Genomic DNA, 26,559 nt, shown 5'->3' with positions numbered 1-26,559 from the left:
ACATTTTCTTTTTAAATAAAGCAATGTTAATTTTTTTTAGTTAACAGAAATAAATAGGCATATTTGGGTAACGGCGGCGGGTAAGGGCGAATTGGAATTAGAACTGTCGATGATGGATGTAGTGCAGACGCACGTTATTCCGTCCGTGGAAGCGATCGATCCCGACGTGCTACAGGCGATCGCGAGTCTTGGTTGCTTCAAGGAGCGCGACAAACTCATTCAAGAGCTGCTCAGTCCAAAGTAAGATAAGACTTAAGACTCCTCTCTCGCGTAGAAAGACTTTGAATTTAGTTTCCGTACGTTTGATTGTGAGTGTTGGAAAAGTATTGAGAAAAGTAACTGTGGGATCTGATTCGCGTAAATGTTCTCTCAGCCACAACACGGAGAAGGTGATATACTTCCTGCTGTTAGAGAGAAAGCGAAGAAGACCGGCGTGTGAGGACGAGCTCGAGGTGATGAGAGGTGGCATGCGAGGATCCGCGGGACATTTAGAGGCCGATCCGCCAAGAAAACGGGTGGATACGTGTAGAGTGAACGGAAGTACCGCGCTCAATCTCGGACAGATCAGTCATGGCTCGCCTTTGACGCCCAGAAGACAGTCCAGGTAAATTCACGTGAATTCAAATGGAGAGAATTAAAAATGTTACGTGACAGATCGTTTTTATATTTTATTTTATCGTCTTGTTGCGCGAAGAACGAAATCGAGAATATCCCGATTGCCGCGCGTGTTCCGCTCGTTCCGATAAAACTAATGCGTCAACCGTACTCAACGAGAACGTGCTGTAAGGGCAAGCAGCTGTGCCGGCTGTGCGTTTCGCTTCAAACTGGCCAGCGATCGCGTGACAACGTCAGTTATCCGTAAATGTCGCGTGCACCGTATCACCGTGTCTCCCCGCGTTATTTTTCCTCCCTCTTTTTCGTCGACCCTGCATTTACAAGCTTGAATTCACGTTAGGTGCGAATTACATTTCGATTTGTTTATTTCCCATTCGATTATATATATTATATACCAACAAAATTTCAATCGAAGCATCTAATTTTCTTCGTGATTTAAGGTGGATGATTCCGTTAATTAAATCGTTAATTATTTGCAGCACGAGACATCACGCGCGTCGATCACCGAGCACAGGTGGATGTCACACTCATGCGTCTCATTCGCACACGTCGACGCCGGGCAGCTCGCCGTTGCATGCACCTGCTGGTCTGCTAAGTCCCCACAGAGCGATGCCGACGTCGCACGTGGGCCAGACGATCGTATGCGGTGCACACAGACTGTCCATTGGTGGCGGTACCACCGCTACTATTGCCGGAAACGGCGGCAGTCCCACGAGTCAAAGCGTCCCGACGCCGACGCCGGCACTCACCAACGTCGGTATTGAACTCAATGATATACAGCCTGGTAAGTTTGTTATAAATATTATCCTTAAAATTGTATCTCTTACTCTTACTTTGAAAATATTGTCCCACTCGTTCGCTCTACTCTATATCGGTAAAATATAATAATTCAAATAATTCGTGCACTATTTTAAAATATTTTAACATATTATACCGTTGCATATTCGGTAGTATCGCTGTAAAAAATTTAACGCTAACACAGGAGTAACGCGGAACTATATATTTATATACGTGCAATTTATATATACTTGTGCAATTATTATCCTGTACTATTTACTTCCTCTGTTCTTCAAAGTGCTCTCTTCAAACATTTTCAAATTTTGAACACTTTATATGTGTATGTGCGTGAAGGAAAGCGCGCGCGCGCGCGCGCGTGTGTGCGTGTGTTTCATATACCTACATATATATATGCACAGTTGTGGACTACATGTATCGGTATTGTACAACATCGATAATCACTTGAGTTAACTGTTGCTCTTAAAGACTACTACCCCGTAAGCATGGCATAGCAGATTGTATTACGCTAAGTGCTCTCGTATTTATCGCTTATAGCCGCGAGATTGTGTATCAATGTTTAAATAGAATCTTCGATGTGATTAGTATCTTACGTTTAACTGAACATTATTTTGATTTACATTTAGGACTCGCGTTATAATTAAACGAAATTGCGTAATTTTGCCGAACGCGACAGCTTCCTCCTTATTTCGATCAACCATCACCTTTACTTCGAACAGAAATTTCGAAAGATAACTGATTAATTAAAGAGAAAGAGTAAGCTAACATTTTAGCGCTTTTAAGATAAGTCAAGTTATGTTTTTTAAGATACGGCTCGTTTCGCAGTAGTTGCGGTCGGCGTTACACCGCCGGGCTCTCCTCACACGGGAGCGGGATCTGGAGCTCATCACTGGAGATCGCGATTAACCACGATCAAGAATTCTTTCCTGGGCAGCCCCAGATTTCATCGTCGTAAATTGCTCACTAGTACCGAGGAGGTATGTGTGCTGTAACAGATATAATAAAAATATAATTTATTCCTTGTCGTTACACACATATTTAATATTCAAATTAATCGCAGTACACACACACACAGTTATTAGTGAAAATCGCAGTTTTTCAGTCAGCGCGCGATTTAGTTTTTTTCCTTAACAAAAATCAAATATCGATGGATGTTTCTGTAATTAATTGATGAAATTCTCCTAAGCAAAGATTAATTGAAAATTCAGCGTAGTATAGTTAGTTTATCGTCAAGTATCTATTGAATATTATAGGTACACCTCACGCCGGATTCTTCGCCGGAACTTACGAAAAAATCATGGTTCGGTAGTTTGATGACCACGGAGAAAGACGAAACCTTCACCGTTTTAGTCAAGGGGAAACCGCTAGCCAGTGTAAAAGCCGATCTGATTCATGCTTTTTTATCGGTGAGTGTACCTCGAAGCCTATTATCCGTTTTGGAATAAGTCTTGGACGTATAAGCTTTAAACGAAGTAATAACTACTATCCACTTAAAAGGAATAATATTCATGTTTGCGAGAATTGCAATCACAGGCGAAGCATTCGATAAAATTCGTTAAAGCATATTTGTTAAAAATCTCTAATAGAATATATAAAAGAAATTTAATAATATATGTTTACATGTATGGTTTTCAGAATATTTTCTGTTAGAACTTTATTAGAATTTAATTCTAATTATACCAATTCGATTGACCTCTCTTTGATATATTCAATTTGGCATAAACTGGACGGTTGCAGATAGCAGAATTATCTCACAGCGTGAGCTCGCCAATGTCGTTCAGAGTAGAATACAAAAGAGGTAGTACCGCACCAGCCATGTTCCAGAGACAAGTGCGATTTCAAGTTGACATTAGCGCGATTTCGAAGCAGCCGAACGAGCCCCTCTTCGCCATCACCTTCACATTACTGAGCGGTAAGCGCGCATATAGTTACGTTCTTATATATACCTTCTCTTCGATTAGAAAAATTATAGAATTCTCATCATTCTTAAGTCAGACATAGCACAAAAAAAGCCAAGGAACGGAAAAGCCAAAAGTTTAAACTGAAGCGTTCTTGGAGAAGTACGAAGCCTTCGCGAAAATATGCCGGTATAGATATGGTGGATCGTCTCGCTCTTAAGCGCTTGGCAGTCATCCAAGCGCAACTAGATCGATGTTACCTTGACACGTACAGCTAATATATACATGTAATTTTATGTTCTATCCGTATATGTATATTCTACGTTCGGTATGTCGACGCCATAGATTCCGACTTTTTTTCTGACGAGTCGTTTAGTTTCTTACGGCCGACGAGAACAAGCCGTAGTCGCTCGGCTCATAAATTTAGTCTGTCAGAAACACCCTACGTGAAATCCAACTATATATTTTAATAAGCAAAAGCAATCTTCACTACTCGAGGCGCAATTTAAAAACGCTAATTTTCGAGGAAATCATATTAATCCTTGATGGGGTACATTTTTTATAGAATAGTGGATTTTTTCTATAAAAAAAAAAAAAAAAAAAAAAAAAAACTAGATATTGTCGAATTAAGGGTCAGACATTAAGGTCAATTCGATGTTCGCAGGAAACATTCGAAGATTCAGGCGAGTATGCGAGCATATTCAATCTCAGGTGTGTTCGAGAAATGTGGGTATGAACTTGGGAGGACAAAGCAGAGCCGCGCCTCCTAGTCCGAGGGCCTCGAGAAAATTCACCACAGAAATGAGCGAGAGTTCGAGCTGCGGCAGCGACACTAGTGAACGACTCTTTCTCAATCCTCATCCAGCTACCAGACAGGTAGTCTGTTTCAACAAGGTAGCGCATCGATCCCCATCATCTTCATCTTCATTATCATTGTCATAATAATTAATAATTACCACTCTTTTATCTCCAGATCGTTCATTTCTCAAATGAAAATTCTCGTTAAGTTAGTTTCATAAAACCCCACATCGTTCCTTTTTCATTCATAATCTAGATTAACGTTATCTAGGTTGTCCGCTCGTTGTACGTGAATTTGAATAAATCGCTTTTTTAAATTTTATTTGTAGAAAATTCAAATCTTTTTTATTTTATTTTATTTTATTTAAGGGGCTACTGTAGAGATTTGCACGAGATAGCGAATGTTAGGAGAGAGCTGTCATACCGATTAACGAAATAACGAAGCATCGTATCGGTTTCAGATCGATTCGGACATCGAGTCGGATACATCTGTATTCGACGTGAAGTCGCCGACCCGCGAGAACGGTAGAAGAAGCTCGACATCGACGAACAATAACAATGCTCTGTCGGGCGATACGACACCGACGCCAGGCAGCCCGCCAAAAGCGGTGCGAAGTAACTCAGAGAGCCAAAACACGCCCGAGAAGAAATGTATGACCACAATGAGTGGCAACAACATAGCGTGATACTACCAGAACCTTCGCTTCGAGTTTCGATCAAGTCTGAAAAGCCTATGGGACAGCGCTCAGAGATTCTGGTGAGGTTTCCTCTGACGAACGCTTGCGACGCTTTAACAGAACTGCAGAAAATGCGCGAGACACATCTGTATGCGTATAATGCGACATCGCAACAAATAAGATTGAGGTCTAACATCATAAATCTTACCGTCAGCAGTATAGTAACGAGAAAATAGAAAGACGACAATGTGGATAGCGCGCTTATTTGCGTTGCGTAATTCAAAACATCGAAACCATTAGTGCGAGCTCCGGATAAAGTTTTCATTCTCAAAGTAAAATATTTAATTTTGTTTCGAAAGATACACGTGCAAAAATTTTCCTCAAATAACTCAAAATTTAACGCTAGAAGCGATATTAAATGCAAACATCCTATTCTGCGTTCGTAAGCTAAATGGATCTTCGAGAGAGAGAGAGAGAGAGAGAGAGAGAGAGAGAGAGAGAGAGAGAGAGAGAGAGAGAGAGAGAGAGAGACACTATTTCCAAATCACCTCCAGACCTAAAACCGCCGAATGTCATATATATTTCAATAAACAAGCCTACATAAAGCATTATGCATGAAGAGATTCACGATTACTCAAGAAGAGAAATGTAAAGTATATTTAAAAAAATGTGTTTCGTGCGAAACTTAAGTGCAATAATATAACGTTACACATACAATGGATATTACTGCAAAATTGCATCGCGCTGTGTTAAATTTGTATTAACAAATGGTAATGTTGTGCTTAGGCATGTTTTATTTATTAATTATACACGGGAAAAAAAATGAAGTTGCTTCGATTAAACGTCACGGGCTGCCACAAGCGTATGTAGTTAATTCAATTGGATATTATTGGACCAAATATTTAAATTATTAAAACAATAATCTGATGTTTTATGTTCATTCATATTGATGTTGCATCAATAAATTTTATCTCAAATAACACTAATGCTGTTGATACAAAAAATGATGCTGTTGATACGTCATTTTTTTCCGTGTAGAAAAGACCTAATGCCGTTGCTTGGAGAGCACCACATCGTTACCCCATATATATATTATAAATTATTTGTCTCGAAAGTTATAATTTTTATTCGCTCATCGCACAATTTTTTTGCTTACAATTTCATTACATCAATTTCCTCGTACAGCAGTAATCTATTCCAACAACGCACCGCATATATTCTGAGAAACACGGTAGGCGCGTAGAATGCCTCAAGAATTTTTTTTCATATATGACGGAAAAGAAAACAAATTAGAAAGAGAGAGGTACAAAGAAAGGTTTCCGACTAATAAAATATATTAATAATTAATAAATACACACGCAAGTCTCATGATCGTACGAAGCATAGATATTCGTTTGGTTTTTGCAAGATGAAAAGCGGAGGACGATCAAATCGACCATGGCACGCAAAACCCGTCGCAAAGTGAATTAAAAGCTAACGCGTTGCCGAATGTAAAACTCATATAGAAAAAAAAATATATATAGGTATTACAAAAACAGTAAGAACTGCACTTCCTTAAGCGATATAAGGAATAAGTAGTTATATCATAAAGTTATTCTCAACACAGACATATCTCAAAATTGTCCCTATTGGCTTCTTAATAAAAAGCGATATGAGGCGTATAAATACGCGTCATCATTTTTAAGCGAAGGTTTGTTATATAAGACTACATCGTGATATATGTTTACGAAGATAGAAAGAAAGACTAGATAAAGTAACGGAGGAAATAACGAGCGTTGAGCGCCCGGATATTCTCGGAGATGAATATCTTGAAATCGATCGATTTTCTGAGAGTACAATGTGGAAAAGAGATTGTCCTTGATGATAATCCAATGACGCGATCTTCAAAGTTTACACGATTAGGATTAGATTGGTAGGTGAGAGCGAAAGTGCATAAATGTTCGCACAAATCAAAATTGTGATTTTTTTTTAGCGCGCGTTAGATCCCCCAATTAGGCGCTCTCGCTTCAGATATTACTTACGTATTATATCGCGCATGTGGCGACTCGTTCCTATATATAAATATCCGAGGGCTATATCTTTATAATCGATTAACGATACGGAAGAAGAGAACTAACAATCTACTTTTTCCATTGCATTTCGGAGTGGCAAAATTTCGCGAGATGCAAAACGCGGCGGTGTTTTTCAGTTATTAAAGGCTCAGCTAACGGCAGCATTGTCGTTCCGCATTATCAAGAAAAAATACGTAATGTTATAAAAGGGATTTAGCTGGATACGTATCGAAAATACTATTATGTACGATGAAAAATGCGTGGGTGAAATTTTATGAAAAGTCGTTGATCCTTAACTAGTTTCAATTTTTATATAGTCTCTCGCTCCTATTATTATAGTGACACACAGACATTTAACAGCGACTTGAAGCTAACGAGGGAATTATCTAAAGTATTATTTATATGCAAAAACACCAAATCATAGATAAAACGTAAATGTTTCTTTTTTTCTCCATCGCTTTCCGAAAACCCAATTATTTTTTTTTATTGTTGACGCAAAAATAAATCATGACGATTCGATATGGCCAAAGACAGAACAAGCATTAATATCAGTAGTTAAAGATTAAACATATTATACAAAAGTTGGTAAATTATCCACGAGTGTGTCATTCGTTGATCGTATAGGATAATTATAACGAGAAAAACGGAGACGGATATCATTACTCAAATATATATAGATGCGATTAATCCGCAATGGAAAAGCCTTCGTTACCTTCCGTGCGCATTATTCGCAGAGAAAATAATGGTATCCTCGATCTGAAATCGCTTGATATTTTTTACGTTGAAAAATCAGACTTTGCGCGAAATTGTTTATTACACGTACGAGAGCAAAAATAATAGAAAGCGAGAGAGAGAGGGGGGGAAAGAGAGAGAGAGAGCAAGTGAGCGTTTACATATATGAGAAAAAATAAGAAAGGAATGAACGTTATGGTTATACATAGAAAATGAATGTGAATTTAGTATTAACAATACAAACACCACACACACACACACACACACGCGCGCGCGCATTCCACTACGTATAATTAAAATTAGTATAAACTTGCAATTATCTATTTACTAATTGCGGTTAAATAAAACTACTTATACACAGTGCGTAAGTATATTATAATAAGAAAATAAGAGGAGAGACGGAGTAGTGGGTGGACGGACGTGGTTAGAGAAAGAGAGAAAGGGGATATATACCTATATATATATATATATATATATATATATATATATATATATATATATATAGGTACATATAAAACAAATTACCGGCCATATTAAATTATTAGGATTTTATATTGTGCAAGTCTGTGAGTCAAGAATGTGAGCTAAGGGAGGAAAGCTAAAGCAACTTTGGTATGCAAACCCATATATTAACAATTCAAGCGAATTACAATACAGTTCTGCGCGTAAAGATATAAATTTCGTAACAAATTTGTCTTCTATTTCGTAAAAGGCAAACTGAGGGGAATCCGCGTGATATTTTCGTAGGTCGATCCAGAGCGCGCTAGAGCGATACTTAGCGAATGTATTATAAGTAGACGATACGAGGGTGCGTTGCATCGATCCTCGACGAAATATCTCGCCGATAGCTGTGCCGCTGACGTAACATCGCGAAGTCTCTTGTACGAAAGAAAGAACAGAAGATTACTCGCTATCTCTTAACGTGTCTCCGACTTATTTTTCGATTCGCTTTTGCGCGCCGCATGTCGCGTTCGCGCCGATCTCTTTCCGCTGAATCATGAAATATCGGTGATAATGAGTTAATGACGAACGAACGTACGCTTTCCCGATAGCTTGGAGCTCGCGCGCGGATCGTAGCAAAATTGTCTCGCCGCGCCGCAAGAAAGGCGCGTAGGTCTGCAGGCATTATATACCAAATTCCCGACGTACCGTATTTTTAAGGCATTACAAGCTAGGTTGAATATATAAAAAATTTTTATACGATTTATAAGACAATGCAATTTGCGCATGCGATCGATTAAATTATTACACACGCACGTTTCCTTGTTGGCGGTTTTTGTTAAATGTGCACTATAAGTATTCTTCGGGGCGCGGTGTGTCCCGCGGCCATCCCGCGCTGACCGTGAGTATCGCGAGTGCCGTCGTGATCGAAGCGTGTCGGGCGCAACAGTGATACTTACAACCCTCTGAGTTCCAAACATTATTTTCTTCCAAATCAAATGTGTCTTATATTTAATTAGGTTGAGAATAATTCGTGAAACACCAAAAATAAGATAATAAAAAAATTCTCACTCTCTTCGATTCTTACGGGCATGCACAAGATCGCGATGTTGGGCATGTATTCTAGATGTGTGTATATATATATGTATGTATGTATGTAGGACTCAGAGGGAAAAATAAGTAAATGGCGACGGGAATCGTACGCGGGTCGCCGCGACGTGCCTCGCGCCTCGCGTCGTCCTCGCATTTCCTCGAGGACGCGTCTTATATTACCTATTGTAAGATAGCTCTCGTCTCCAAGTGAAAAATTCCGCGTGGTTAATTATTACTATCATGCTTCTCCCTATTATATCGCGCGCATCCATATAACAATAATATTTATCGTGCGTCTTTCGTAATCTCTCGGCGCGACCGTCGCGCCTATCGTGTGTATACCGATCTCTTTGACCGTCACTTTGATCTTTCGTATAGCCGCGACAAACGACGAGGTCCAATTAGTTTTAGCCAAGATTTAGTGAAAGCGGGGAAGAAGAACTCACCAAATATTCGTGATATCGAAGTTAATCCATAGGCAAAAGAATGTCGAAGAGATGTCCTCGTTTTCAGACATCCAAAGTCTGAGTTGTCTAGGAAGTCGCGTTGCGATTTGCGATGAAAACTGACCGCGACTAGGAACGCTTCTTTTTACGGTATAATTACGGTATACATCGCGTCACGCTTATCGGTTGCAAGTTGCAACCGTTGCACCACCAATATCGCACTGATCGCCGGGTCTTGTAAATCAGCACGTACCTCTTGTCCTCTTATCATCGCCCGTAGACCACGTAGACACGATTAGCGAGTATAGTAAGTATGTGGGACTCGAGAGAGCGAGCTAGGTTCCATCGACGCGCGCGACAGTCGACGAAGACGAAGTAGCTTTTTCTCTCTCGTACAACTGGCGTCGACGCCTCTCTCGAATCTAAAAATTATAAAATAACGGAAAATTGTCAAACTGATCGTGCATCGCTGGAGAGGTAACGAAATTTTGCGATCGAACAGGATAGGGATTGAAAGACGAAATCTCTTTGAGTTTCAAGTTAATTTTGCGTCGGCGAAAGGACGATTCGAATCGATCCCAATTGTAATTAAACATATTATTTATGCGGGAAGGAACTGGATAATTTCTCGAAATACAGTATGTTTCTCAAATACAGTTATTTTTTAGAAGAGCATCGGAACTGCGATCTTATTACTACTATACTATAATGTAATAATTAACGGGAAATAATAATTTCTAAATATATGTTCTCTTCTGATAGTCGCTTCGCATATTTAGCAATATTTTGCAATAAAAATTCAAAAATTGGCGACTAGTTCCTTCCTTTTTACGTTCTCCAAATTACGTTCGACGTAAAAGGGAACGCTTATATTCTCCCTCGCGTTATCGCGTTCGAAGTATAATATTGGCTCGAGTTTTCTTTTCCTCGAACAACAGCAAAAGCGTCGCGGAACGTAAAAATCAGTAATTTTTCAAATCTCCCTCGCGTTACGAGCTTCGATCTATAGTAGTCGCGCGTACGTAGTATGTGCTCTGAATATTTAGCGACGTCCAGACAAACTGACAATAACGGCTGTGAGTGAGCGGTATTCTTTTCAGCAAAAATATGTTGCAGCGTAAACCGCGTTCCGCTCGATTTGCCCGTGTGAATCGGACGATCATCGTGTCCGATCGATACACATGCACCACAATTTTAACGTACACACACACACATACGTAGCGCGCATAAAAGCGCATGCACGCATCGATTGATTTGTACGCTATCGGAATAAACTTTTTTCTCAGCCGCATTTTAGCATCCCACGTTTGTGGTAAGCCGCACGTTTCGGAAAAATTTCGAGGTGTCACTTATATTACATCGCGAATACATCTTACATCTTACTCGAACGTCGTACCGGATTCGCGCAATTAGCCTGAGAAACGAAAAAACGTTGAAATTCGACGCACTAGCAGTGAACTATTTTTTTACGAATGATAAAAATTGTCCTTGCGGTTATATGCCGATACCGATATTAGTGATGTTATAAGCAAATAAGCGATACCGATCTATTGTACATGGACGATTAGATTCCCTTCGCACGCGAATTACAATGGTAACGAGTAACGAGTAACGACTAACGACGTACGCGTACGTATTGCGATTCAAGTGTCACGGGCTGGCGAAAGAAGCGAACCGCATATCCCCATACACCCACGCATACACGCGACACGCGACACGCGACACATACACATGACGGACACACATTCTTTTGAGCAATCGTCGATCATTCGAGATAGAATTTTCATAATCATCATATTATGCAAAGTGAAAAACGCGACACCGTAGCACGTATCTGCATATTTGCGTTGTGCGAAATTCTGCTTTCGTTTAGAAAAGAGAAAAGAAAAGATATTATATAACGCGCGACGCAGCGCGAGAATTTGCGAATCCGTATACGCAATCTGCGCCAAGCGATTAATTTTCCGTCGCGACTTTCATCGCGCCAAACGTGCATGTATGTACCATTGTTTTACTTAAATCTTATTTGTTGAATATCGATTTACGCGCTGCGTTTACCTATTTATCGCGCGTACCGATCGTTCCGATACGCACGTCGTTTTAGTACGGGGCGATTTAAAAGAACGACGATGTATTTAGCGCGGGGTGATTATTATCGAGATGGTCACGCGTCACGCGCGATGACTATGAATTATTATGTATTATGCATTATGTATTATTATTACTATATTATATTATATTATTATTATTATTATTATTATATTATTATTATTATTATTATTATTATTATTACTATTATTATGAAAATATATCGCGTTAGATTTTGAACAAACAAATAAAAACACTAGGGGCGGGGAAATAAAAATTGTAAAATATTTGTTGATGGCCAATATCAAATATGTATAAAAGTATAATAATAATGCAACATTAATAATAAACAGATATTATTAAATCCGCTTGTCTTGTAAATAAAATCACAAAACTTGGTTTCCGAAAATTTAAATATAATAATATTCTAATTTCGATGACGCAACAAGAATGTAAATCATTCCGTAATTCACGCGTTACTCCATTATTTAGCAAACATCAACGATTTTACCGACAGTACGTGCTACGAAGTTTTGACTGTAAAAGCGAATGCATATATAGAGTACCAAGTACCTATAACGAGATTCGTAAACCATCTTATTTTTAGAAGCTCGTTTTTATCATCCTATACTTTAAACGAATCATAACCATTTTAACGCAGAGATTTTTTTTAAGATTCGCATCGTTATATGAAATAAATTGCATAATTTGCATAATTAATTTTCAATTTCAAGGAATTGTGGGCGTATTTTTTGGAAGTAGTTAAAATCTATTTCAGATTTCGGAAGAGAAGCGTGGAGAAATATCTTTGACATTAACGAAAAAGGTTCGTAAAACAATGATAAGTATAATTCGTTACCGCAAATATATCAAAGATCAACGAGATAAACGGGCGACGGAGGTGAATGCTCGGGATCGGAAGGACGTCGCCCTTCGCATCGCGCCGAATATGAATCGTCACAAAGAAATTGGTCGCGCGACGACGTCCAACGGTGGAGAATAAAAGCGAGAAAAATGCGGGAATCTCGATGGAGATTCGCTCGCTTCTCGGCGGGACAACCCGGGGACGACCGAGCTGCCGAGGCGAAGCGGCTAGAGCGAAGCAGGGGCCGAAGGGGACGATGTCGCAGGTCCGCCGATGCCAAAGAGCGAAGCGCTGTTACGACTCGACTCTCGCGAGCGACGAGTCCGGCTCGGTCGTCGGTCGTCGTCGCCGTCGCCGTCGCCCGGAGTCGAGGAGGTGAATCTGCCCTGCCGCGCCGCGCCACGCCGCGCCGGTTAAAACGGCCCGGCTCGCGAAAAACACGTGCGAGAACCGAGAACCTTGATTCGGTCTTTACCTTCTTTCCGCGTCCGCGTGTTCGCTTCCCGTCCGCGTACGTCGGTTTGATCCGCGAAATACGTTTTATCGCACCTCCCGCCTCCCGCTCACCGTTTGTTTTCGTCAAGATCATGAAATGGTACGTAAGTATACGTATACGAGACGCCCTCCCCCGGCTCCCCGATTGATTGACGTGACGCGGGCCGCGGGTGCTTTTAATTTTAGTTAACTATAACGATTATCTATATCTATAACCGTTTAACGAACGTACATGCCATGCGTTACGTACGTTTGCGCGCGAGCGTATAATCATTTTCCAAACGTATATACGCGCATGCATACGCATACTTCGAGCGGATGATTTACAAGCCTTTGCCAGAGCGTTAAACTTAACCGTTTTGGAATACTTCCCGAAATTATAACTAAGATATATCTGGATTTAACGCTTCTCTTATATAAATAGAGAGAAAATAAAAGCATATTTCTCACGAGCTTCTTCTCTCGGCGCACAGTAGATTGAAAGAGTTTGCGACGAAACGTTCTTTTGTAAAGTCGTCTCTTTCCTTTTCCTCTCTCTCGAAAATAGAAAATTTAAATAATTTAATATCACAGCTCTCGTTTTATTTTATATATTTTTATTTTCGTAGTTTTATCTTATGGCAAAAGCGTTCACGCTATACGTCTTCAATCTGGACAATCTAGACATCTAGAGATATATTTCGTTGAAAATCGAAATGGTTCGGCGAATCAAGCGTATAGGCATAGTCGGCATAGATAATTAAGAAGCGACAATAACTTTTGACGCTTAATTATATAACGATACCGTCTATTTTAGCGCCCGGGGTCTCTATATTCTCTATCTACGATTTGTATCGCGTCCGAGAGAGAAACGGTATATATCCTATATTATTAAAGCCTCTTGAATAATCATCGCGTCGTATATATAGTATATTCTTTAAATCCATTTTGCGTTACCATTACCATTCGATAACTGTAAAACACGTCCGTGCGCCCGTGCATGTGTACGTGATTCAACAGACTTACGGAATATTCTATTCGTACGTAAGCAATCCGAAATCCGAGTGACGAGGCGCTCGCTCATTTCGAAATTTGGATCGAGCGATAAACGAAATATTTCGCGTTCCAAGCTATTCTTATTTCCGCGCAGCGATCGCGCAGATCACGCAGATATGGCCGCGCAACGTTGGCTCGTTGGCTCGTACGGAATAAGAAAACGGAGTGAGAAAAATGGAGACAAGTTGGAAAAGTTGTCCGGCGAGGAGGAAGATGCTGCTCTCGGTGTATTATATATGCCGAGTGAGGCCGTTTAAAAATAGACGTTTAAACTTAAATTATGCCCTCTGGCAAAGGGAGCCGCGAGCGGACGGTCAAAATTTTATTATAAGCGCGCTTTACGCCGCGAAACGGAATCAAAATCCTTTCCAGTATTTAAATTTACGACGGTAAAAGACAGCGCGACGCGCGATGCGAATTCCAAGTGCGACACGGTAGGGCCAACGACGAGTATTTTCCGTCTTTCCTAGCTTTTTCTAACGTGCGCGCGACAGCTCCGTCAAGCTCCAACGCCGCGCGATAACGCGCAGGCAGAATACCATACGTATATGCTCGCGCTCCTCTATACCCGTCTCTCGTCACAAAAAATTCCCGTCGCGCTTCACCTTGCGACTTGCGATATGGCTTGCGACGCGCAGGTTAGGTTATAAATTAATAAGCCGCGAATAAGCGCTCCTAATGCGACTCGACTCGACTCGCGCGTCGATGATCGTCGATGAACGAGCACTCGTGAAACGATAATACGATTGACGACTCATAGAGGAGGGGGATACGTTACGAATTCAAATATTTGTAATTGTCCATCTCCTTTTCCACGATGCGCCGTGAAAGGAAATTTCACTTTGTCGGCGTTGTCGCGCCGACGCCGATGTCCCGATGCGTTTATTTACCACGCGGAACTTTGACGCGCGCAACTACACGCGTAAAAGAGCGCAAGATCTACGCGAGATAATAACCAATAATAAACGTGCGAGAGAGAGAAAGAGAGAAAGAGAAGGAGCGACGGGCGCGAGTGGGCGGCGAGGGCGCGGGCGTGTGGCGAGGCGCGCGGCGGTGTGCAGTGGGGCGTGGAGAGAGCGAGAGAGAGAGAGACAGGAGGGTGCAGGGTGCATCGATCGCCCCGTACATCGCGCATCGCGCGCTATCTCCCGACGATTTCGCGCACTACGATTCTCGTGCGGTGCGAAATCGAAAGATGGCCGTCCCGCTGGCATTTGACGGCAAGTTTCACGGGTTTCACGGCACTCGCGGCAGCCGCGGACACCCGGGCCCGGCCGCGACGAGCGAGTGATCGGCTACCCGGTAATTCGAGACCGTTGCGCGGACGGCGGCCCGGCCAAGAGAAGGATATGGCCATGGCGGCGACGGCGACGGCGACGGCAACGACGACGACGACGACGACGACGACGGAATTGTGAAGGGAGCTGTGCGCCGTGCGCGTGCCTTGTGCGACGGTGTCGTCTCCGCCGAGAGTACGTCGCGCACGAGAGGAACGTCGCGCCGTGTGAGCGAGGTGCCTCTAGCAGACGACGACGTTGTTGGTAAAAATAAAATACCATTGTATACCTATATATATATTTGGATCGGCTCTCGGCGCTCTCGCCCTGCCTCGCCGCTCTCGGACTCGGACTCTCGGTTTCGGTAGTGTGCGGTTCACGGTTGCGGTTGGTGGCGAGCTCGGTGAAAAACGCGTTCGTTCGCGACGACGCGACGGGCGACGGGAGAACCGGGCGAGACCGTCTGTCTCGCCGCGACGTGAAGATTCGTTTAAATTCGCTGCCGTTGGTCGTAGGCGGCGAAGGAAGGTCGCTTTTTATGTCGCGCCTCGCCTCGATCGTCAACGATGATCGCCCGTCGACGTCGACGTCGACTCGTCGGCACCGCCAGTCGAGAACAAAATTATTGCGAAAAAGAGCCGAAAATGTGCGTGCGCGTGTGCGTGCTCGACTGCCTCGATTGATTATCGTCGTGACCGTCGGCGAGCCGACGCAGCCGAATCACGCTGGCGGAGTAACGACTAACGATCGCTAGGTCGAAGGCAAAGTTAGAGAGGGAGGTCGCTTGATATGGAGATTCGCTTCAGGACCGAATAGCGAGAAACGCGCGCAATCGTGAATCGTGGCTGCCTAGCGCGGGGCGCGTATCGACCAATTTTGTCAAACGTCATTTCAGGTTAAAATCGTATTCGAGATGCATTAACGCGTTGACAGTTCGCTTGGTCGGCGCGGTGACAGCGCTCGCGCGCGCACGCGCTGCGTCACGTCTACATATGTTTACGACATAATCTGTCACTTGCGCTTTCCAGGTCCGCGAACCCCGAGGATTCGGCATTGAGGAATGTAGGCGACGAAAGCACGGATCAAAATAATAATATAACTATGACGAGCGAAGATCTGCTGCAGCCCGGCCATGTGGTCAAAGAGCGTTGGAAAGTTGTAAGCTTGTTTTAATTCTTCCCACGTATTCCCCTGAGACATCCTCACTTTTCGTGAGAAATACTTAACGTTACGCGTATATCGAAGAAAAAATATTTTTATATCGATGCTGTGTTTGCCGTTTGGTCGGCGTAGCTCGCGATCGGACAGATATGTTGTCTGAGAAAAACACGTGTCTTTTTTTGATACGTAGGTGAGAAAAATAGGTGGCGGGGGATTCGGTGAAATTTACGAAGGTCTTGATTTAATGACGAAGGAACAAGTTGCCCTTAAAGTCGAATCTGCACGGCAGCCGAAACAAGTCTTGAAGATGGAGGTAGCTGTACTGAAAAAATTACAGGGTTGGTATAAACTTTTTAACTAAACGGACGTTTATGCTCGCAAAAGTAAGTCAGCCTCGTTATAAAAATTGTTCCAGGTAAAGACCATGTTTGCCGTTTTATTGGCTGTGGACGTAACGATCGATTTAATTATGTTGTAATGCAGTTACAAGGAAAGAACTTGGCGGAATTGCGCAGAGCACAACCGCGAGGAGCTTTTTCACTTTCCACTACGTTACGTCTTGGTCTTCAAATTTTGAAAGCTATAGAAAGTATTCATCAAGTGGGATTTTTGCATAGAGATATTAAACCTGTAAGTGTGCGCTTGCGCGTCGTTGCTTACGTAGAGTTTACACATTTTGGGGATAATCTGTACTTTTACTGAACCGCCGCGTATTATGTAGAGTTACGTAGTCGTAAGAATATTAATAGTAATATTTTGTATTACAGTCAAATTTTTCAATTGGCCGCCATCCGTACAACTCGAGGCTGGTATACATGTTAGATTTTGGTCTAGCTCGACAATTCACGACCAGTACGGGAGAGGTGCGACCGCCTCGTGCCGCTGCGGGATTTAGAGGAACCGTCCGATACGCGTCGGTCAATGCGCACAAAAATAAAGAGATGGGCCGACACGATGATTTATGGTCGCTATTTTATATGCTGGTCGAATTCGTTAATGGGCAACTGCCGTGGCGAAAAATAAAAGATAAAGAGCAAGTGAGTGTCGGAGAGTTTTTTCAAATTCACGGACAGTTGTAAGATACGCAGAGGCAGTTGCAGTTTTGCGTGTAATTAAGAGCGTTATTTAAGTATTCGTTAAATCTTGTACAGGTGGGTCTCATGAAAGAAAAATATGATCATCGATTACTTTTGAAACATCTCCCATCCGATCTACGAGTCTTTTTAGAACACATTCAGGTAATCTTCGATACGATTTGTACTAATTATATGACGGTTAAATATTTGCCTTTGTAATAATGCGAAACATTTATATATTTTCGTAGAGTTTGGAGTATGCGGATAAACCAGATTACGGTATGTTAGCTGGTCTGTTTGAACGATGTATGAAACGTAGAGGTGTAAAACCGAACGATCCCTACGATTGGGAAAGGCCATTGATAGCTAATGAAGGTTTATCGAGTACTAGATCGTTACCTACGGTAGCTGTACCACCTGCTCTTACCACGGCTACTACTCTCAATCAGCCTCCAACCACAAATGTGGATACGAATAACCAAGAGAACGTGGAACCGGACAACAGAAAGGAGTTAGATGTAAGAAGTACAAAACTCGTATAATCATATAAATATTTTTGTCTTATTCGTCTTAAATCTTATTAGCGGACAGCATTTATATACGTGCTACATTTTTAGAGATCTTTGATTAATTTTTTAACGTTTTAGAGAATACGATCCATTCTTTTTATCGTGTTTTTTGTTTTGCATTTGTTTGACATAGGCACAATTGGATTACGAAAGTATATATAGAAGAAACAGGCAACGTGGAATTGAAGGTTCTCCGGTGCCATTTGCAGCAGCTATCAGCAATCATGGTAGGGATAAAAATTGCAATGCCACAATACCAACGACGGATAATACGCATCAACAGGTCGCGCAACAGAATGTCCCATCTTTGCCAACCCAAGGTTTGTACAGTTTTACAACCTATGTTGCGATCTATATGGTTTTGTATTCTTCTTTTTTTTTGGTTAAATTTATCACGTAGCAATTATCGTTCATCGCATAGGATCTCCCAAGAAACGACGCGCAGTCTCGATGGCGGTGGAATCTCAAGTTCCTACGCCAGTAGAAAAGCCGGTAGATAACGAGGGAGATGCATTGATGGCTTCCGCACGTTCCGCATCCGAGGTTCCTCGCCTTAAAACGGTAACAAATGCAACAGCACCACTTAGGAAATCAGCGAGCGGCGCTACGTTGCCCGCTACTCTCGCCCGTTTGCGCATCGCTACACCCGAGGGAACGTCTGGGGAATTACCGAGCCCTCGTATACAGACGGAAGTCGACGCTTCTTATTGCTCTTATGACGTAACTAATACCAAATACGTTGGAAATCAAAGCCCGGTGAATACGCGATCTATATTTTACACGACAGATTTTTGTACTTACGTCACAACTGACGGTTGCACAAATTTTATATTTTCAGGTAACCGAACAAAGAGAACCTCTGAGAAGAGAACCCAGAAGGAGAGCGGATAGCCGACAACAAGTCAGAAGCGGACGTTCGGCGGTACGTGACTGTTCTATTACGCAATTTGCGCAAATAGACGACGACAACGTGTCCGCCCTCCAACAAGTGACCAAAGGCGGCGGAGGATTGACTCTGGCCTCGCAATGGAAATCACAATTTGACGATTCCGAAGAGACTGATAACGAGTGGAAGGGCGAAAATTTGCAGAGCCCCGAGCACAAAGGGACAAATGCCCCATCCGTCATACCGCCACAAGTAAAAATTCTTGCTTATTACGATAAAGAAATTAGAAAAGCAGGAGCATATTACACTAAAAATGTTTCGACGAACAATGGTCGAAATTTAAACAAGTTTACGCATGCTCGCATGCAGTCCACAGGTATCGTCGAGGGTTCACGGCAATTGGATACAAAACCCGTCGCAACTCGATCAAATGCCTCAAATGTGTGTCAACAGCAGTCTTTAATGCCCATGCCCATAGCACTGTCGAAAATAAGCGAGGATTCTCCGAGACCAGCGGTGCCGCATAGATGTTTAAACATTGCGGGTATCGAAAAATATCCAGAACTGCAAGGAGCACTCCCGCGAGCTTGGAGCGTTCCAGTTTTAGCGCCACACGTTCGAGCTTATCTCGAAGCTCCATTGGTTCGTACCGTGTTCTACGTACGAACGCTACTGATTGCTTTTGCACAGACGTATCTAAATTTCGATGGTAACAGGTTCAGCAAGCGGCATTTGATGATTTGCTGTATGAAGTCGATGTTATGAGGAATATTGCTACTCGATACGATGAACCGAGACAGACCGCACCAGTCAGAAGATCTAGTCTACCAGCAGTAGCTTTCTCTCCCGATGCAATGTTTAACACTCCTAGAGGAGAGGAAGAGGAAGAAGCAGTAGCGGGTAGATTGGAAATCAGAGTGGTAGATGCAACCGGTGGTGCTACAATTGTCCAGACTAGTGCTGACAGGGAACCGTTACAAAGTACGTGCAATCGATTGTTTCTCTCTCTCACACACACACACACACACACACACACACACACACACACACACACACACACACAAATCTGTTATTGATTAGTGAATCAGTGCGTTAGTCAACTGCAATCCATTTTACGTTTATAATGCAAATATTTGCATTATCTGAATTTGTAGAGAAATTGACGAACGGCACGGCAGGTAGTCCAGCTAGTCCTAATCCGGGACCGGAAGAACCATCGATATATTACGACGCGACCGAGAATCGACCAACTGCAAACGCGAGTTTGCAAAAGGAATCGATTAATGCCACTACTGCCTTGACTACTGCGCAAAATGCAGTACCGATTCGTGATAATAAGGACAATAAAGAGAAGGAAACATCTAATAGGACGTACATCGCTCATAGTAAAATACCGGTTCCTGTTAAAAGTCCAAGGTGTTCGTTATCCGAATCGACGCCCGAGACTAACACTCCAAATATCAAGGCGGGAACTGGAAGTGACGTAGAAAAACTACCCGTGCCCGCGACCGCAACTAAGGAAAAAGAGAATAGTTAGTAAAACTAATATAATATAAATTCTATATAGCGGCTAGACCAATCATGTCACCTTTAACTTCAGCCAGCTCTGCCGAAGATGAAAATTTAACTGGATGTACGCCCGCTTTGCGCCGCCGAAGACAAAGTGATAAATATGTGACAGACGCTAGTCAGCTGAATCTGCAGTTCCAAAGACCGCAACATAGAACGAGACCGCAATCTGAAGTATTGCCAAGACTTTCCCCCAGGGGAGTACCTTCGCATCTTCTACGGGAGCCTGGTAAAAAATCCGAAGAGAGCAGTGAAAGTGATTCTAATAGCAGTGGACCGCCAAAATCTTCTCGTCAACCACCACCACCGCCTACATCGTTGCCACCTCACATAGCAGAAAATAAAGCTAGGTGAATATATATCGCACACACACACACACACACACGTATCTGACACTGGTACACGAAAAAATAGTCTCAGATATTTGATATATTATTTCTTTAGCTTGATACGTCACTACGTAAAATTAATTAAAACTAATGTGATATCGCATATAATTTTCCTTCTGAATAAAGATGTCAATTTTCTGTAATTATAGATGCCGCCGTTATTGGCCCATACCAGACGCAACGGTTGCTAGCAGAGAATCGTGAGATTTGATGTTAAAAATGACAAATAGCCTTTGTTTGTGTTAAGAGATTGAGAAGGCTTTTACTGCTCAACCATCTGAGAATGTGATATCATTTGGGACACCGAAAATACGCAATTTTTCTGATAAATACGTCGGATACATGAAAATTTTAGTAAAAAATAATCATATCTATATATCTACAAAGAGATACAGAACAGCTGTTCATTTAGCGTGCGAAAATGTAATTGTCTGTGAATGCGTATTCACGTAATGCCGCTTTAATATTAATTGCTGAACTTGTTGAGCGACGTTCTCAAAAGAACGCTTTCTACGTATTTTTGGGGGCATGTGCTCAATAAGTCACAGCAACGTGACGGAAAGTGTACATGAGATTGCTTTCGGTGTGCAAGCAGTACACGTATCTGGTAATTCGAGATGGTCGCTTTTTTTAAGATTATACTTTTTTTTACTTATAACACTTGTCACATTTATGTTACAATAGATTTGTTCGTGTTGCTTGAAATTCTCAAAAATTCCTGCCCTTAAAACGAGATAAATATACATTGGGCATTGGAGAAAAAGAAGGCAAAGATTCTAAATGCAAACAGTACGAGCAACACGAACAAACCTGTCCATTCAGTATCTTTTAACGTTCTACATATGATAATATATATTTCTTTCCTTATTTTTTTTTAAATCTGTTGGATTTACAATAGCTTTGTTTATGCATATGTTCTGTAAATGTTACCAGAACTCTATCCTTTTATTAAATCCATCTGATAGAAATTTCTTTGCACGGAAGTATCGAATGCACTTATCTACATACGTTATGCATAATTCATGCATAATTTATCTGCAATAATTTGTTCATATTATATAAAATATCCTATATAGAAACAGGTTTTATAAGATTTACAAATCTTATAAGATTTTATTAGTGATAGCTGCAAAGTAATATAAACACATTTTTGTTATAAAAATATAATTATTACAACTACTGTTGTACACTGTGAAACATATTTTATTTGTTAAAATAATACGAATATTTTATATCTGAAGAAAAGAACAAGTGCTCGATAATTTATTGATTAAAATTATACTCGTCCGATTTATGTGAGCGTGCTTTAAATTCGTAGAAATTTAGGATTGCTTTCTTGCAATGAGCATAAATCACGTAGTAATATAAGTTTTGTGGATAATATAAGAAAGCATGGATAATAGGTATTATTTAGTGTCGCAAGAGAAAGAAATGAGTTTTTAACGAAGTGGCTCTAGAATAATTATAAAATTCGGGCCAGATGTGTAACTAGTCTCCTTATAGCCCATTATTAAAGTCAACAAAATACACGTTTTTTCGCATATATACAAGATGTTTCAAAACCCGCGGAAGTCCTCTTACGAACAGATTGTTTGGCCACGTAAGGGTCGATTTTTCCTTAGCAAGAAGTAATCATTTATCGCAACTTCTCAATTTTTTACATTATATATTGTTGTAACAAAGCCTCAAATTAAAATTCTATTAAAATATATTTTTTACGTGAAATATTAGTTAAGGAACATAGTTTTGTTATTCATTTGGTTCCTTGAAAATTAATTTTCGTAAAGCATTAACTTTTTTTGTTTAATCGCTTATAATTTGAAAATGATTAATTACGTCAGCATTTTTGCTAACGAAAAATTAATTATAAGTTGACCAAACAATACGTCGTTAAAAGAATTTTTAATGTTTTCGAGATATCCTGTAAATACATACATATATATGTATATGATCTCAGCTTCCTTGTACTATCTTTCATCTACAGTTCTTTAGGCTAATTTGAAATTAAATACGAGTTTTGATTCTTGAACTGTAAATAATTAAAAATTCAGGGATCTTCTCAAATTAGCTTCAAGGATGTAAGTGTACATATATATATATATATATATATATATATATATATATATGTACACACATAAGTTTACTGTAAAATAATAAATTTAAATTGACAACTGAAGATGTTTGGGATTTTATTAGTAAATTATATTAATTATATAAAGTTATAACGTGCATTTATTTGTATTATTATTAAAAATATTTAAAATTGAATGTTAAAAAATTATGCCGTTAAGAAAAATGCATCCCAAATTTATCAGGGAATCTATAGATGAAAGGATATGCAGGAACGTTGGGAAACTGCGTATATGAGTATATATGTGTGTGAGTGCAAATCGAAGAGATATGTATGCGTGTGAAAAACATTTATAATAGGAACTTTCAAATAATGTTTGTACCACAAACAATGTACTAAATACAGGTTCCTTTATTCACATATGTAGCATATAATATATACATACACACACACACACATATTTCAAGATGAATATAGAATGCCATAACTATATGTATGAAGAGAAAGATGTCGGATGAGATATACGCGTGACAAGTATTTAAACATTTCTTATGCACATAATATGACAAAAAATTGATTTAAGCACGGATGCTTTGCGAGTTTTCTTATATAACGAATCTTGAATGAAGTCTAGTGATGCATAAAACTAGTCATAGTAGAATAATCCATAATGTGCTATTGTTAAATCCAATTTTAAATGGAGAACAGAACAGAAATAGAGTCACGTCACCTTGTATAAATTAGGAAGATTATTCTGTGCAATGATTATATGATAAGATCAAGTATAGGAAGTGTTCCGATATTGGCGAAAAGTGGAGACATAAAGTAATTTCTTACAAGATGTAATGTCGATTTTTTTTAAATAGATACAAAAATGTTACTTCCTCGAAATTTTTGTCGAGGAAGGATCGAGAGTCCAGAATTCACGAAGTTGTATGACCATTTTTCGTCAATTCTGTGTATGTGGACACCTAATATAATAATTTATAACGTCACAAGTTTTTAATCGTTTTGTTGTTCAGCGGAACATAACGCGCAACAAAAAAGATATTGTATAATATTAATAGGAAGTTTATCATCGACTTTTAATATTGCTTATTAATTATGTGGCAATATATCTTCGTGTAAATGTATACGAAGTGCGGATACACGGCGTAGATTGAATAGACATAAAAAGATCAAAATCAGTGAATTTTGGATATTATTAATAATAGCGTTATTATATAAGAAATATAAAAAAATATGTATCTTTTCATGCAAGTATGACATAAACTTGTAACTGTAAAGTATTATTCGGATACATGTATAATTGAATTTATAAAGTTCCACTGTCTTTTTTTTTCCAGAGGAAGAAAAAAAGGGGCGAAAAAGCATAGAGTATCTTTTTTTCGAATTTATGTAAATAAATGGCATGCATGCATATATATGTAGATATAGCTTATGACAAATGCATATATACATATATGCATATAGATGCAAATGTATGTATTTTATGGACATTCAAATGTAACATACAATGATTAAACAGAAAGTTACAATAGATGTTCAACAAATTTGAGAGATTAACTCATTAAAGAGCCCATAGTTTTCTTTAATCTCCAAATGAAACTCTCGTGTCTTAATTTATTGGATAACCCAAAGCAATATACTTTAGCATGGAGAATTTGTGTAAAATTGTTATCTATTTTCTCAAAATACTCGAAAACCAAACAAAAACCGTAAAAATTAAGATTGTAATTAGACTTTAATGAGTTAATTTAAAATCGAATCAATATAGACAGATTGTAATAATGCAGGATGTCAATATCACTGGGAGATATTTGAAAGGTAGATGCTTTAAAACCGACTTTTTTTGCGAAAATTACTTGAGCTGTTCTTAATTGTCATAATAATTTTTAACATTAAATATCGTCATAATTAAGTATCAAAGTCTGCTAAAGTCTATTTGAAATTAACTGAGGCATAAAGCTGTTCAAAATTGGTAAAAAAAATCTATCATTGAAATATTTTCCGGTCGTGCAGGATATTTTGTATATGGAAATTTCCAAAGAAATTATAATAGAAAAAGCAGTATTCTCTCTTAATCGAATTTGATAGACGAAAGTAATGTTTTCAAATTTTATAAAAAATAATATTCTCCTATATTTTTACATTTATTTCATTTTATTTATTAATTTTTTATTTTTTCTTAATATGGTCTGTATCATCTTTACAATGTTTCATATAAAATTATCCATTTCTGTATATTCTATTATATATTTGCCTTTTGGATCTTAACCGTATGTAAATGTAACTGTATGTATGTGAGCATATTTTCTGTCCCTGAAAGATGGAAACGTATCATTCCATCCATGATTCTGTATTATAACATACGTATTATAAAATAGGAGACACGATAATCGTTTCTATCTTTATCATGTACATGTATCCGCAAATCGTTGACGAGATCTCGAGGACATAATCTTTTCTGCTGTAATATGTAACTGATTTTTTTGCGAACAATTTAATGCATATTATTGTGGCCACTTTATTAAAAGGGTGAGTCATGTACAGTTAATAAATATAACAAAAATTGGCTGTAACGAACACCCAATTGATAGAAATTGAAATACCATATTGTCAAGTAAGCGTAGTTCAATTTAGCCGAAACTTTATTTCAGCAATTTGAACTTAGAAAAACTCTTTCCCTTCCACTATTTTAAAATTTTATTGCAAATATTTTTTTTTAATGCGTATTTTGAATTTGGTACAAATGAATATCGAACCGTTTCAACGTATACAGTCTAGTAAAACAGCTCATCTCTGTGACATGAGTTTATAGTTGTGCGATCGATCCGAACTGTAGCCGATCGATCCGAGTTACTTAGAAATATCGACTTATTTTATTAGAAGCAATTTGAGCCAATAATCACAGAAAAGTGGAAATTAAGGGAAATTAAGCGTATTATATGAAACTTTATAGATAGAAATAAATGAAAAGAAACCAATTTATAGGATAAATAATGAAAAAATGTGCGAGCATTTAAACTTCCTGGTATCGCGCGCTGCAGGAATAAATAAAATCTATTCTATTGTGCAATCAATTCTTTTAGATATTTCTAATAGAATTTATACTTCTCACAATGCTTTCTGAGCTGTTTCTCGAATTGTTTTTGTGTCGTTTCCATTACCATCGTCAAATTATTAATCGCTTTATTCCTATTGTCTTTGCGAAATATTTGATATATATTTCTCTCTCCCCCGTCTATTTCTCTCTCTTTTCTGTCCCATCACCCTTTTTCACGTAATTTTACACATAAACGCACGGGAGTAGCATTCGACTCAGGATCATCATTTTCTTGAAGTAAAAAGAACAAAGGCGATGTTTGCAATATGTCGTTTTTATTTGTTATTAAAGTTTCTTCGAGGTGTGTGTGTGTAAATATACTATAGTATGTATAGTATAGTATGTATGTAAATATATATATATATATATATATATATATATATATATATATATATATATATATATACACACACACACACACATATAC

At 39.5% G+C, this 26,559-nt stretch overlaps 2 protein-coding genes and 1 long non-coding RNA gene across 7 annotated transcripts in view; 2 read left to right on the top strand and 1 right to left on the bottom strand.

Moving 5' to 3' along the window:
• Positions 1-8,070, top strand: part of Sff (BRSK family serine/threonine-protein kinase sugar-free frosting) — a 15,333-nt gene extending 7,263 nt beyond the window's left edge. The window contains exons 6-13 of one of the 2 annotated variants that reach the window (XM_077417373.1): positions 41-240; positions 374-604; positions 1,095-1,399; positions 2,236-2,387; positions 2,664-2,816; positions 3,148-3,322; positions 3,973-4,184; positions 4,568-8,070. In XM_077417373.1, the coding sequence (XP_077273499.1) occupies positions 41-240; positions 374-604; positions 1,095-1,399; positions 2,236-2,387; positions 2,664-2,816; positions 3,148-3,322; positions 3,973-4,184; positions 4,568-4,792 (1,653 nt within the window). In that variant the 3' untranslated portion in view covers positions 4,793-8,070. Of the gene's footprint in view, positions 1-40; positions 241-373; positions 605-1,094; positions 1,400-2,235; positions 2,388-2,663; positions 2,817-3,147; positions 3,323-3,972; positions 4,203-4,567 lie in introns of both variants that reach the window. The other variant, XM_077417372.1, reaches the window with a different exon arrangement.
• Positions 656-15,259, bottom strand: LOC143903629 (uncharacterized). The gene is made up of 3 exons (XR_013258759.1): positions 14,807-15,259; positions 9,546-9,967; positions 656-2,396 (listed from the first exon to the last, which is right to left on the bottom strand). It is a non-coding gene; the product is annotated as an uncharacterized LOC143903629 (long non-coding RNA).
• Asator (tau-tubulin kinase asator) lies at positions 12,574-26,559 on the top strand. Of its 4 annotated transcripts, XM_077417361.1 has the most exons (16): positions 12,575-13,093; positions 15,283-15,569; positions 16,334-16,463; positions 16,657-16,804; positions 16,882-17,096; positions 17,234-17,503; positions 17,618-17,704; positions 17,791-18,060; positions 18,245-18,431; positions 18,533-18,867; positions 18,950-19,249; positions 19,367-19,639; positions 19,714-19,978; positions 20,152-20,529; positions 20,598-20,916; positions 21,105-26,559. In XM_077417361.1, the coding sequence occupies exons 1-16, from the start codon at positions 13,091-13,093 to the stop codon at positions 21,157-21,159; spliced, it is 3,522 nt and encodes a 1,173-aa protein (XP_077273487.1). In that variant the 5' UTR covers positions 12,575-13,090; the 3' UTR covers positions 21,160-26,559. The 4 variants fall into 4 exon arrangements, with proteins under 4 accessions (XP_077273486.1, XP_077273487.1, XP_077273489.1 ...); XM_077417360.1 differs by lacking the exon at positions 15,283-15,569 and having other exon boundaries at positions 12,574-13,093; XM_077417363.1 differs by lacking the exon at positions 12,575-13,093 and having other exon boundaries at positions 15,248-15,569.

This window comes from Temnothorax americanus, unplaced genomic scaffold, assembly GCF_048541705.1.
Source record: "Temnothorax americanus isolate GAGA-0224 unplaced genomic scaffold, ASM4854170v1 Scaffold49, whole genome shotgun sequence".
Lineage (NCBI taxonomy): Eukaryota > Metazoa > Arthropoda > Insecta > Hymenoptera > Formicidae > Temnothorax > Temnothorax americanus.
Note: the sequence above shows the minus strand (reverse complement) of the source record. Positions and strands in the feature narration are given on the sequence as shown.

Coding starts and splice junctions, on each gene's coding strand:
- Asator (XM_077417360.1), top strand. CDS start 12,648: ATGCGGGAATCTCGATGGAGATTCGCTCGCTTCTCGGCGGGACAACCC. Junction 16,805..16,881: donor TGTACTGAAAAAATTACAGG/GTTGGTATAAAC, acceptor AAATTGTTCCAG/GTAAAGACCATGTTTGCCGT. Junction 20,917..21,104: donor ATAGCAGAAAATAAAGCTAG/GTGAATATATAT, acceptor CTGTAATTATAG/ATGCCGCCGTTATTGGCCCA.